At 40.9% G+C, this 12,625-nt stretch overlaps 1 protein-coding gene across 1 annotated transcript in view; it reads right to left on the minus strand.

The window, feature by feature from the left end:
* Positions 1 to 12,625, minus strand: part of LOC145764479 (uncharacterized) — a 54,844-nt gene that overhangs the window by 17,241 nt on the left and 24,978 nt on the right. Inside the window, exons 8-19 of the mRNA XM_082576094.1 lie at positions 10,799 to 10,828; positions 10,370 to 10,396; positions 9,588 to 9,626; positions 9,416 to 9,469; positions 8,385 to 8,432; positions 8,177 to 8,230; positions 8,039 to 8,092; positions 7,850 to 7,903; positions 7,726 to 7,779; positions 4,667 to 4,774; positions 3,933 to 3,986; positions 3,337 to 3,390 (exon numbers count right to left, since the gene is read on the minus strand). Of these exons, the coding sequence (XP_082432220.1) occupies positions 3,337 to 3,390; positions 3,933 to 3,986; positions 4,667 to 4,774; positions 7,726 to 7,779; positions 7,850 to 7,903; positions 8,039 to 8,092; positions 8,177 to 8,230; positions 8,385 to 8,432; positions 9,416 to 9,469; positions 9,588 to 9,626; positions 10,370 to 10,396; positions 10,799 to 10,828 (630 nt within the window). The remainder of the gene's footprint in view (positions 1 to 3,336; positions 3,391 to 3,932; positions 3,987 to 4,666; positions 4,775 to 7,725; positions 7,780 to 7,849; positions 7,904 to 8,038; positions 8,093 to 8,176; positions 8,231 to 8,384; positions 8,433 to 9,415; positions 9,470 to 9,587; positions 9,627 to 10,369; positions 10,397 to 10,798; positions 10,829 to 12,625) is intronic.

Raw genomic sequence — 12,625 nt, forward strand, 5'->3', positions numbered from 1 at the left:
TTAACTACGCATTTTCTTCCAATTCTGACATTGAACCACTGAAACGTTCATCTTTGATCAGTTGCCGATTTTGTGGACAATCAAATACACCAGTCTTATTTTTTTTTGTATTGACAGGCCAGGAAAAGCCAAAACGAGGTAGGCTAATTGAAACAGTTGCTTTCAGTCGACAATGCTTTAACGAATTGCTTCATTAGGCCGAGCTTCATATGCAGAGGTGAAAAAATAAGTTTTTTTCTGTAAACAAGTGGCTCATGTAGAATATTGAGATCACCAGGTTTAAGGTCAGATCTCGGTCACAAAGCTACTGTCACTTCGAAAGTACGGTAAAAACGCACTTTCTCTCGATCGAAAGTATGATACCTTCGCTCTTTTTTCAAGTAATTTTTTCTCATTTAGTCTGAATGCTAAGAGTTTCGAAGCTTTTTTTCCTAGTTTCAAATCTCGCGCCAAATCATTCGACTCATGTTGATGGAATACTCCACATTCTGATTTCTAAATCATCTTCAATTTTAAAATCTTCATCATTAGGCCTGCCATCACTAGAACAATCATCACGATCCAAATCTTCGAACGAAACTGGAACTGGGATTTCAGCTGAATGAAGAACTGGACGTATAACTGATGGAAGACTTGGATACTCAATTTACATTTGTTTTTCTTTTTATACCCTGAAGTTTGCACCAAGCAAAAGTAACAGTCTGTGTAATGATCTTTAGGCTCTTGCCAAACCATGGGTATACCGAATGCCAATTTTTCACGTGTTCCTTTGGTCTGCATCCGCAAACTCTCGATACACTGCTTGCATACCTTGTGGGGTGCCGAAGACTTATCTAGATCACCAAGTTTTATTTTAAAATATGCAAAGTAGGCTTGTTTGACAAATGCACTGACGTCTTTTTTTTGGCTAGGAATAGTAAAACTGCGGCAAATATAGCAAAAGAAATCCCGGTAATTTAAACACTGACGACGAAAAACAGCAGACGCAGTCGCAGACAAGATAATATTCTAACAAACAAACATGGAGTAGCCTATACATACATGGTTGAAAGCGGAAAGCAACTAACTTCAATTTTACCATTCTAATCTAGTTTCGTTAGATGATTGCATCCTCCAACTAAAAATGGGGGAAATAGCATCGACCTAAATCGATGCCTGTGCCCTTTTTGCTTAATAATTCAGTTGACCCTCCTTGTATATAACCTACTACATCATTAGCTTGTGTATTCCTATTACGTATAGAAAAGCAATACGGCTAAACTCGTGAAAAGTGACATATTTTGGATATATGTTGTAGAGCAAAAACTTGACGTGATGGAAGAAAACTGGCGGCATTTTTGAAATCAGCAGACCGGAATTAGCCTAAATTAAGTGCAAAATCAAAATCAACAAAAAAGTATTTCAAAATTGTTCCCCAGTGTAATGACTTTTCAACAATTTCAGAAATTCGTGGATCTTCGACATCGATCTTGATCAGTTTTAAGTTCTTTGCATGCTAGAGCTGTAGGCTTATGGTGTTCTTGTCAATCGTTGTTGCTCATGCTTTTTGGTGTTTGGATGCTCCACATATTTATGTTAAAAAAGAGTGAGTAGTTGACAATCGAAAGTCATAGGCAAACAGGTCACGCATCCTGCTTGTGGAACCTCGTCGTCGTCTGAGCTTCTGGGGCCAAGGGTCTATCCTTTTACCACCCCAGATTCACGATGTTCCCGGACTACACTGGAAGGCTGCTAGAGAGCAGCCAGTCTTTAGTTTCATCATCCATGACGCGCAGACCTTCCACTCCGTTAGGTGGCTTGAAGATGGTACAGTCATTGATGATGTGGTCTGCGGTCTGTTCCTCGGCACCACATTCACAGGAGGAGGAAGAGGCCATTCCCGATTGGTGCATGGTTGAGCGGAAAAGCCCGACGCCCGTATGGAGACGGTTGAGGCGCACCCATGCCTGTCTCTGTAGTGTCAGGCCGATGGGGCGCGTGTCGGCGTCGGAGATGAATGAATGGAGTCTGGTGGTGCTTGACCTCCATTCAGAATTCCATTTATGGTCCGCCCAAGTAGCCGCAGAGATGTCTTGTTCATCAGCTTCGTTGATCAGAAGCCGAGCGGCTGGCACGAATGGGTGTCTTGATTTCAGTCGGCGGGGGTGCCGTTTGGGAAGGCAGAGATCTTGTGGTGGAGAAGATGGTTAGGCTCCAGTGCCGGTCGACCGAGGGACAGAGTGGCTTCTTTGCGACGAAGCTCAGCAGGTTGGATGCCAGCGAGAATGGGGAAATTGTCGAATGGTGTGGGACGTAGACATCCGGTCACTGTGCGCAGGGCGCTGTTTATGGCAGTGTCAATGTTGTGGCAGTGAGCACTGCGGCACCAGACAGGTGCACAGTACTCTGCAGAAGAGTAGACAAGGGCTAAGGCTGCTATTCGCAAAGTGTCAGCCCTCGCCCCCCAGCTAGAGCCTGCCAGGCGCTTCAGTAATGCAGCGCGGGATGTCAGTTTCTTGCGCAGTGACACCAAATGGTGGCGGTATGTGAGCGATCTGTCTAGTGTCACCCCAAGATACCTTGGCTCGGGGCAGAAGGACAGAGGTTTTCCGTTGTTGTGGACATGTAGCTCACGATCAGCTTCCCGATTGTGTAGGTGGAAAGCTGCCGCCACAGTTTTGGTTGCCGCCACAGTTGTGGAACCTCAGTGCATAACACAACCTTATCAAGGGATTATTGTAATAGGTTTGCCGTTTATTTGTATCGTGGATACTTGGTTACTGAGTTGATAACTTTTTTTAAATAAACTTAATAACTAAACGCATCCTGTCGTTCCATCGTCATAGGATTGCAAAAGATAGCCTAGTCCATGTCAAAGTTGAAGATGGCCAACCACTATTAAAGTTGTTTTAGATTATTATCGCCACAGTGCGACAGTCTTATTTACCCAAGTGGAACACTGCTTGCTGTGGTGATTGAGCAATGGGAAGCTTGCTGAAATGGGCAGTTTTCATAGAGTTGACGATATACCCAATGCTTAGTGTAACGGTAAAACGTTTGAAGGACGTTTCTCCGTAAGGCCTCACCCACAGAAAGAATGGTTGGCCACTTTACATTCATTCATTAGCCTCGGTGAACACAAAGACGTATAGCCTTCCCAGCTACACTTCTACGCCACATTGATGCATTCCCCCCAAAAAGCTACTCCTCAAATATTTAGACTTCGTACAGAATGAAATCATACTCTTGGTAAGGCTTAGAGTAACACATCAGTTTATGCAGCTGAGTTTTTTTCAATTTCATATTGTAAATGTTACCTACTTTCACATCAATATGGTATAATAAACGCTTGCTTACCAGTGGTCCTTGAGGTCCTTCTATGCCTGCTGGCCCAGGTGGTCCATCCCGACCCTACAGATGCATAGTAATAAAACCTTAATATTTTGTTTTGAAAGTTTTTCCAATGTTAATGTAATAAGTATTTTCCAAAAACATAATAATGAAACTAGCCACACAAGTCCTTGACGTGATAAACCTGCAGAATATTTTAAGGCAAAGTATTTCTAAGTTTTAATTGGGAGACGTTATGTTTTAAGACCCTATGGTGTTGAAGTCATCAAGCGTCTACACTGCTACAGTAAGTTTCATGATTTTCCTATTTTACGCACTTGAAAATGAACAAATTAGAACAAAGTGAGGTTGCTGGTGAAATTTATTGAGCATTTTATTTATAACGATCTCATAATTACAAGATCAAAAACAAAAACTTAGGTAGATTTTTCAACAATAAATCGCACATCGCTAACAATAAGTGTGGTTGCTATTGCTAGTAGATTATTCCTAGCCCTACGTAATATTGCTAATGTAGATTTTAAGCTTCACAGCGAAGGATTCAACTGTTTACATCAAAATGAGTCCAGAAAAAGCACTACCACAAAATCATGAAGACTCACTCGTTCGCCAGGAGTGCCTGGGATTCCATCATTTCCGTTTCTTCCAGGAAAGCCCTACAATTGAAATCGCTTTGATTATTTCTACAACCAATAAGAAATATTATAGTAAACAATCACAATCACAATCTAACCAAACAATCATATATCAACTATCCTCCCCATAAGTTCATCCTAGCATTTTTTTATGTGTGTTAGACAAAAAAAACGTCTTTTTTTCCTATGAGACAATTTTTTAAAGTCTACGGCAAGTGATAGAAAGCTAGGTCTGAGTGTAGCTTCCTGCAGTAATGCTATGTCAACGATTCTCAGCCAGCGAATCATGGTTTTCTCTTCTACTTATCTTTTCAGTGTTTCGTGATGTTGTGTGCACTTGTAATTTATTTTAAAGATATGCCAAGTTTTGTCAAATGGCAAAAACAGCTACTATGTCTTCGTTGAGTTGCTTTTCATTGCACAAAGAACGAACGATTAAAACTCTGTAGGCTTTTGGTAACAAGGAGTGAATTGTTACCACGTATTCCTCATTATCAAATAACCTGAAGTTACTGCTCGATAGTGAAGCGGGTGGATATTATCTACATCTCTAATATAGTGCCATGTATAACATATCAACACAACAAATTCGCAGTCTTCTACAGTAGGTTTACTGTAAAATATTCCTTTGACTGCTGAGTCACTATCACCTGCAGCACAACAACATTATTCAAAATAACAATACCACGGTTCTCACTCACCACTTCTCCAGGAAGGCCTGGTCCTCCATTGTTTCCAGGTGGCCCTCTGTCTCCAGTGGAGCCTTTACTTCCACTTTCACCAGAAGGGCCAGGTGGTCCGACTTCTCCCTGCAAATAGATACATACTTTAACATAATACAAGTGATGATAACATATTTTCACAGTAAGCAGGGGTTCCCAAGTTATGCATCAATATGTTGATTGAACAAGATTTTGTAGCAAGCCGTTTGTTACAATTCTCCCATTTTGAGTTGGAGCCAACAAAAACAAAGTTAGACACAAAAAGTTCCTCCGTTACGCAAAAGAATCATATTGATAAAAAAAAACTGTGGTATATCGTGCATCTCGTTTAGTACCATCAGAATGGGCACTTGATGGTATGATCAGCAGTTTTTTTCTCCACGTAGCATACAAACTGCAGAGGGAGCCAAACCCACTTGTGTACGCTAAAATGAAAACCGCAAATTTTTGTTCGTAGTCGATTGAGCATGAGCATGACCCAAGTGAGTCGAGGCAGATCCAGTCGTGACGGCCGCATCTGGGTGATGGATAAAACTGTGGATTATGGTCTCGCTCGAACAGCACGTTGCATCAGATTTCTTTGATCCAGTATTCTGACCGCTGGATGATTGAATCAGTTCAAGGTTAGCAGCTGTACACAAAAAAGTGGTTCATCGACTTGGATCGAGTTGGCCTTGAATACTCCTGAGCTGGCATGCAAAGTTTTCAGTGGAGATGGTTTAAATTCTTTTCTCGAAAAGCCGTGTACATAAAGGCTCCTTTTCAACGAAACTCAGCAAGTTGGATGCTTGCAAGGATTGTAATGAGTATAAGTTGACTTTAGGCATTCAATCACAACACGAAATGCGTCGTTAATCATCATCATCATCATTTTCAGCCTGTGAGAGCCCACTGCAGAGCGTAAGCCTTCCCCTTTTCATGCCAATTTACAGGCATATTTTCATTGGGAAGTGTTGGGCCATGGCCTTCCATGCTGGCCCAGTGCAGGTTGGAAGGTGGGAGAGTGATGTTAGTTTGACTACTCGCCAAGAACCTCTCTGATTTCGTTGAACGTGTTCAGTACAGCTTCTTGGGTCTTTGTAGTACACAAGCTTCAACACCGCGACAAGGTCTCACCCAAAGTTGAAGCGTTAATCATACGATCAGTAAATTAATTATGGGCACTAAAAAGGGACATAGAATTTACTAGTGGAGTGAAACAAGACGCCCAATGCGTCACCCAACTAGCACCAATCAGGCGTGTCAGTATAGCGATACGAAATGTTAGTTTTATGCCACGTAATGTATGATGACCATGGTATGTGAGTGCCGAGTGGCGTGCCAACAGAATAAGCTCTGGATTATGGGCAAGCTGACACAAGTATTGGCGTTAGTGGTCACTTTCAAGACTGTCGACCTTCCAGTTGGAAACCCAGGTTCTTTGGGAAGTGGTAAATTTACCGCTAGTTCGATACAGGTGTATAACTTATCAGTTTTTCAATAATATTAAAGAGATAGAGCTAAGATATAGAACGATATGATCGCCATTGTACCCCCTAATGGTTTAGTTGGTAGGCTATGGCGAGGACCAAGCATTTTCTCCATACCTTTAGAATCTTGTGACAGTGCAAGCACGACACATGAAATCAGATAGCCTAACCAAGACGTAACGTGGTAAGCAGTCTGGGCAGATTCGGTCTGTATCAGGACTCAGGAGCCTCTAACGGTTTCGTGCTTGAAAGCAGCATGGAATTCGCCTTATGAGAAGGGGTTAAAAAATGCTTCTTTGGTCAGGTTTATTGATTGTTAGCCACAAATCGGTTTGTCAGTAGTGCAGTAATTTTTCTCACACGTCCTAATTTTCATCATCAACTGATGCAATCGTGTTTGCAAAGATAAAACATTGTCGAGGCTGGTGTCTGAACGTTTCAGTGAGACATTATGTGGTAATCTATCCAGTGCGACAAGTACGAGAAACTAGATCGTTTCTGCACTGCATTCTTTACTTTTTGTGTATTCTTTCCAGCGGAAGTCTTTGTAGCTGTTGATGTTGGTGGACTCTTTGAAAAGCTGATGAAGGTTTATAATACAATTTGGGTTGTCTGTTAATGATGTAGGTTTGGTAGAGTATGGAGGCACTCGCAGAAAGTGTCCCAACGCGTTGAATAATCGCCTGCGTGTTGCCTTCAATAATGCATTTAGAATTATACACAATTTGCCTAAACACTATAGCGTACGTGAACGTCAAGTCTTGTGCAACATTATAACATTTGATGCATTACAGTACTTCGGAAATATGTTTTTTCTTTTGTTGGAAGATGCGAAGTATCGTCTAACTCTATTGTTGCCTCCCTGATGAGGTCCGATTGCCATCGTTTATCAAATTACCGTCTTCATTATAATAATTCTATGTATGCTGTTATCTAGTTTTGATGGCTGCCATGTCATCTGATTGTTGTTATCGTTCTGAATACTTTCAGCTTTTCTAACTTGTAACACTACTGTACCATTGTCTGTAAACTTGTAACAGTAGATCGCCTATTTACTGAGATTTTGTGCATTTGCAGTTTGTGTATTATTTCGCTGTTTTTCGTTGTTATTTCGTTGTTGTTGTGTTTTGGATATGGACAGCTTTGTCTGATGCAAATAAATATTATTATTATTATAATAAGTTGCGATAGTGTTGCCAATGTCCTGGTTGACCTCGTTTATATTGCAATAAGTGGGTAATGATAAATTATTTTACTTTCTTCAATAGACTGTGCTTCGCTTTTAGCAGCATAATTGTTGCTTCGAAATTTTCCATAGCACATGACCTGGAAACTCTGTTTCGAAAGCTAGTGCAAACCGCTACTGCCACAGCGAACTTGCAGAATCAGGCTAAAACAGGTCGTTATTATTTACATTTTTGAAGTATTTTATATTTGTTAACAAGAAAGCTGTAGCGATTCACATTTAAAAATCGCACAACATATTCTATTTATCATTGCAAAAATCATTTATGAAAAAGTTGCGATCCCAATTAGAAAGAAGACATCATAACAGAAACCACAACTAACCTGAATTCCTTGTTCTCCGGGCAAGCCTTGCTCTCCTGAGGCACCAGGTGGTCCCTGAAAGAAGCAATAAATTGAAAATTTCTGGATTTTATGACATTTATGTTGCACTTGTCAAGTAACTCACCATCTCTCCTTTCCGTCCATCTTCTCCGGTGTACCCTCGAAGACCACGAGGACCCTACATTTAACCAAATTAGGTTTCTATTAGTTGTGACACCAATGCTTGACATAGGATATCGGTAGCACTTGAGAAATGAAATATAAGTTTAAGATGTACACGTAACCTTATTGAAAGGAATAAATAGAAACATACCGCTTCCCCTCCGGGACCAGGAGGTCCTTGTAATCCTTCAGGTCCAATTTCTCCCTGAAATGATACACAGCATTGTCATTATCAATCAGAAAAGCCTTTTCCTATTTATCTTACGCTAAATTTTTTTTTTTTAAATACCTTCGGCCCCATCTTTCCAACGGGGCCCATCTTGCCATTGTATCCTCTGTGACCCTGCGAATAAAGAAATAGCGAAGATGAAGGTTAAAAAAAATGAACTGAAGTCATAACTATTTAAATCTTTTTTATTGCAATGGCCGAAATCACAGGAGCAGCATAACTTGGCAATCACAGAATATTCTGATGGAACACGTTTAGTGTAACTTACTTTCGGTCCAGGCATCCCCGGTGGTCCTGGCCGTCCTGTCGGTCCTTGCTATAAAAAAAAAATGTTAGTTAGTAATTAAATTCGTTGCTAATAGTTATGCGTATGCTATTGCAACATTGACTGTATCGCAATTGTGAATGATAGAGATTTTGCTCTAACGCTGCTTGATAAAGGAAACACCTGACTGCTGTGCGCAAAATGCTTACAAAGTGTTCAAAATGCAAGAAAATCAAAAACGTACCGGGAAGCGCAACTTACACCATTTTTAGCTAATAGGTTATTTGGTTTGGTTTTGTCTTCGGACTGACAAAGCCTTGATAGGTTATTCCTGGCAGTTTCGCACACTTGTAGAGGCCCTTGTCGCAGGGCTGGTTACCGATATTGACAGGGTGAAGCTTTCCGATTATTGAAGTGTTGTTACCGGGGAATTATTCCATTAACTAGGTGCCGCTGAATGGAAAGCAGTGCTGAAATGCGTTGCTCAAGCGCACACCCCGAGAGTCGAACCAGCAGCGCCGCGTGATCTTGAGCCGAGCGCGTAACCACTGAGGTAACGGGTTTCTTCTGACAGATGTGCATACTTATAGATGCTTTGAAGCACTACTGCAGGTCCAGTTGCCGAGAGTGGTAGAGTGAAATTTCCGATTGTCGAAGTGTAGTTTTTGAATTATTCCACCACTAGATGCCGCTGAATGCAGAGCTGACTTTGAAATGTGCTGCTCAATTGCACACCCCGAGAGCCGTTGCTTTTTGAGGTTTCTTCGTGCACAAACCCGAGTACTTAACTAATTCAGCTATAGGCCTATTGGTGGACCGTAATCAAACTTTTAATAATTGCAGTGATGTCGGCAGACTTAGGTCACTTTTTTCATGCGGTACTCAACGCGTGTTACAGTTAAATTATGAAGCACAACATTAATATCGACCGATGATTACGGAGTGTTTAAGAAAACATGTATTGCTCTAAGAATTTTAAAAAATCGGATAGAATTTGACCTTGGGTTGAAATGGGATTGAGATGAGATACTTACATATCCGGGTCTTATATCTTCGGTTCCAGATCCGAAATCTTCACGACTTTCCGACTGATGAAAAAAGATGAGCTTAAACATGTTGAAATTACTATGCCAACGATTGCTGATAAAATGGTATACAGTACAACACAATAAACTAACAAGTCAAATCAAAACTACAGCAACTCACCACTGTCTGTCCAGGCGGTCCGGGAGCTCCTCTTGCGCCCTAAGGAATGTAACCCATTAGCAAATCATACGGCATTACAACTTAAATATGTGGTGATCAGTGGCGGCTCGTAGTTATTTTTAATGGAAAAACTACAAAAATGTTTTAATGAAGCAGCTGAAATATTACTACTAAGGATTAGCATCATTACTAAGCGGATTGCAAACTGTTTGTATGATGATATACATCTGTACGCTGGGACAAAAGATGTAGTCAATCCTCATCCAAGTTCAGCCGAGCAATTCTAAGCTATCGCATTTTAAAAGCAATTAATCAAATTCGTGGCTTAATTAAATCGGTACCAAGATATTTTAGTAGGCTGCTGGAGACTTGTAAGTTTTACGCCGCCAGCAATTTCATTATTTTTGCCTTGCCTTGAAATCCTTGCACAGTGGTGACTGCACTTACAGAGATAACTTTAAAACGCAAATCAATAATTTATTCGGGAAAGATTCATTATAGGTTAAATAAACTCTCCCACCAAAGACACATTTTCTTTTGTGAAAACAGCGACCAAAATATACTGTAGGTCACGCTCTGACTTGCCGACGATCAACAAGTAGGCCCTAGCAAATACAAGTTTTCATTAGGCGACCGTAAAACGTGGTTGTCATGCGAAACGGAGACATTCTGTCACTGCACCATTTTTAAATCAAAGAAACTCGACAGTTCATTATCATCGCTTCACTTTAAAAAAAGTCAGCGAAAGATGTCGTATTTCGAAGAATGTACAGACGACTTACCCGTTCTCCCCTTTCTCCTTTTTGTCCCTGAAAATGCCAAAAACACTTATTTCAGATTGTGATAAATTCTTACTTGTTGTTCTTGACGAAAAAATAATTCCGTCTAAACACATATTTCCGACATGCAACAGAAATCCAAATCAGAACTGCACAATCTAAAAGAACTTTAGTAATACGTAGCAAAACAACAACTTTATAAAAAAGACGAAAGGGATTGACGCAAATGGGGTAAGTTTTTTTGTAACTTATTGTGCACAACCACTACAGAGGATATGTCTATAAAAATCAATTATATAAATTTAACCAGTCGTAATATTTCTTCACGTGTAATTGCAGGACGCTCGTTTCAAAAGATACGAGAAACTAAACAAGAAACTGACACAACAATAAAAAGCGAATACGACGAAACAAACACAGTGAAATTCTCACCGCAGGTCCTGACACCAAGTCGGCTCTTCCCTGTGGAAATGCAAATGTAATTAGCTTCATCCAGTACATTTATATCCAGTCCTCTAAAGTAGCCTATTTCAAACAAAAGAATTATGCTAAGCGCTGCAGCAAAAGGACTTTTTGTCGGCTGCGTAGCCGAGTGGTGAGAACGTCTGCGCGAAGTTCGAAAGGACGTGGGTCCGACACCGCTCCAGAGCACGCGGCTGTGTCTCGGCAAAGACACTTAATGCCAAGCCAAACTAAAGGGAGCAGCTGACTCGAAGACTATATGTTACTTCGCTGCTTCCTGTCGTATGTTATATCGCATATGTGATCGCAGTGGACTGTATGTTATCGCATAATAAAAACACGGTTATTATTATTATTTCAAACTAAAAACCTACACATGTGGTGACATGCAGGTGATCCCATAAGTTTATAGTTGTATTATTCTGAACAAGCACAAATGTTCATTGCCAATGTAGTATTATATTTTGATTATTTTTCTTTTTTGTTTTACGATGGAAGATCGGCCTAACAATTGGCAAATGTGAACAAAAAATTTAAGTTATTTTTGTAAGTTTCTGGCGTCATGACATTTTTATAATGTTGGTTAAAAATTTTTTATAGTTCAGCAATAATACTTCCTCGCAAATACTGCAAAACTTTTTGTAGAGAAACTAAACTTTTGCAATTTCAATTTTTGTTGATTTTAAAAATACACTTCTTCAATGTTTTAAAACAATTGTTGTTGATCATCGTACATTGCCCAATAAAACAGGCATCGTTGCGCTGAGCAAGGATGTTCTATAAGGTTTAGGTTTGTTAAAAGATATATTCACCAAACTAGTTCAATTTTTAAACAATTTTGTTTGCTGGAAGCAAACATAAAAACATCATATCTCTTGGACAAATCATCAGTCGTCATCTCCGCCTGCAGCAGATTGTGCATCAACATGGGTTATTTGCTTCCAAGAGTGGCGATTTTGAGCCAACTCGCCCAGTGTCGCCAAGTTGAGTCCGGTCCATGATTGGATGTTGTCTTGCCATCGCTTTGGTTGTTTGCCACGTTCTCGTTTTCCTTCTACTTTGCCTTCTGTGCAAACTTTGTTGATTCCGAATTGTGATCTTTTAGTGTGGCCGAACAGTTTTAAAACTTTTGATTTTATTATTGCTGCAATTGGTTGTAGTTTTGTCATAGTTAGAAGATCTTCTGTTTTCGTGTGGTCAAGTAGCCTTTTGTTGGTCATGCTTCTCATGATGTGATTTTGGAAGGTAGTGAGTTTTTTCATTGTTGATGATGTCCAATTTAAGCATTCTAGACTGTATAGCACGACTGGTAAAACGTAGGTCGTCGTCGTCGTCGTCTGAGCTTCTGGGGCCAAGGGTCTATCCTTTTACCACCCCAGATTCACGATGTTCCCGGACTACACTGGAAGGCTGCTAGAGAGCAGCCAGTCTTTAGTTTCATCATCCATGACGCGCAGACCTTCCACTCCGTTAGGTGGCTTGAAGATGGTACAGTCATTGATGATGTGGTCTGCGGTCTGTTCCTCGGCACCACATTCACAGGAGGAGGAAGAGGCCATTCCCCATTGGTGCATGGTTGAGCGGAAAAGCCCGACGCCCGTATGGAGACGGTTGAGGCGCACCCATACCTGTCTCTGTAGTGTCAGGCCGATGGGGCGTGTGTCGGCGTCGGGGATGAATGAATGGAGTCTGGTGGTGCTTGACCTCCATTCAGAATTCCATTTATGGTCCGCCCAAGTAGCCGCAGAGATGTTTTGTTCATCAGCTTCGTTGATCAGAAGCCGAGCGGCTGGCACG

This window comes from Aplidium turbinatum, chromosome 2 (genome assembly GCF_918807975.1).
Source record: "Aplidium turbinatum chromosome 2, kaAplTurb1.1, whole genome shotgun sequence".
Taxonomy (NCBI): domain Eukaryota; kingdom Metazoa; phylum Chordata; class Ascidiacea; order Aplousobranchia; family Polyclinidae; genus Aplidium; species Aplidium turbinatum.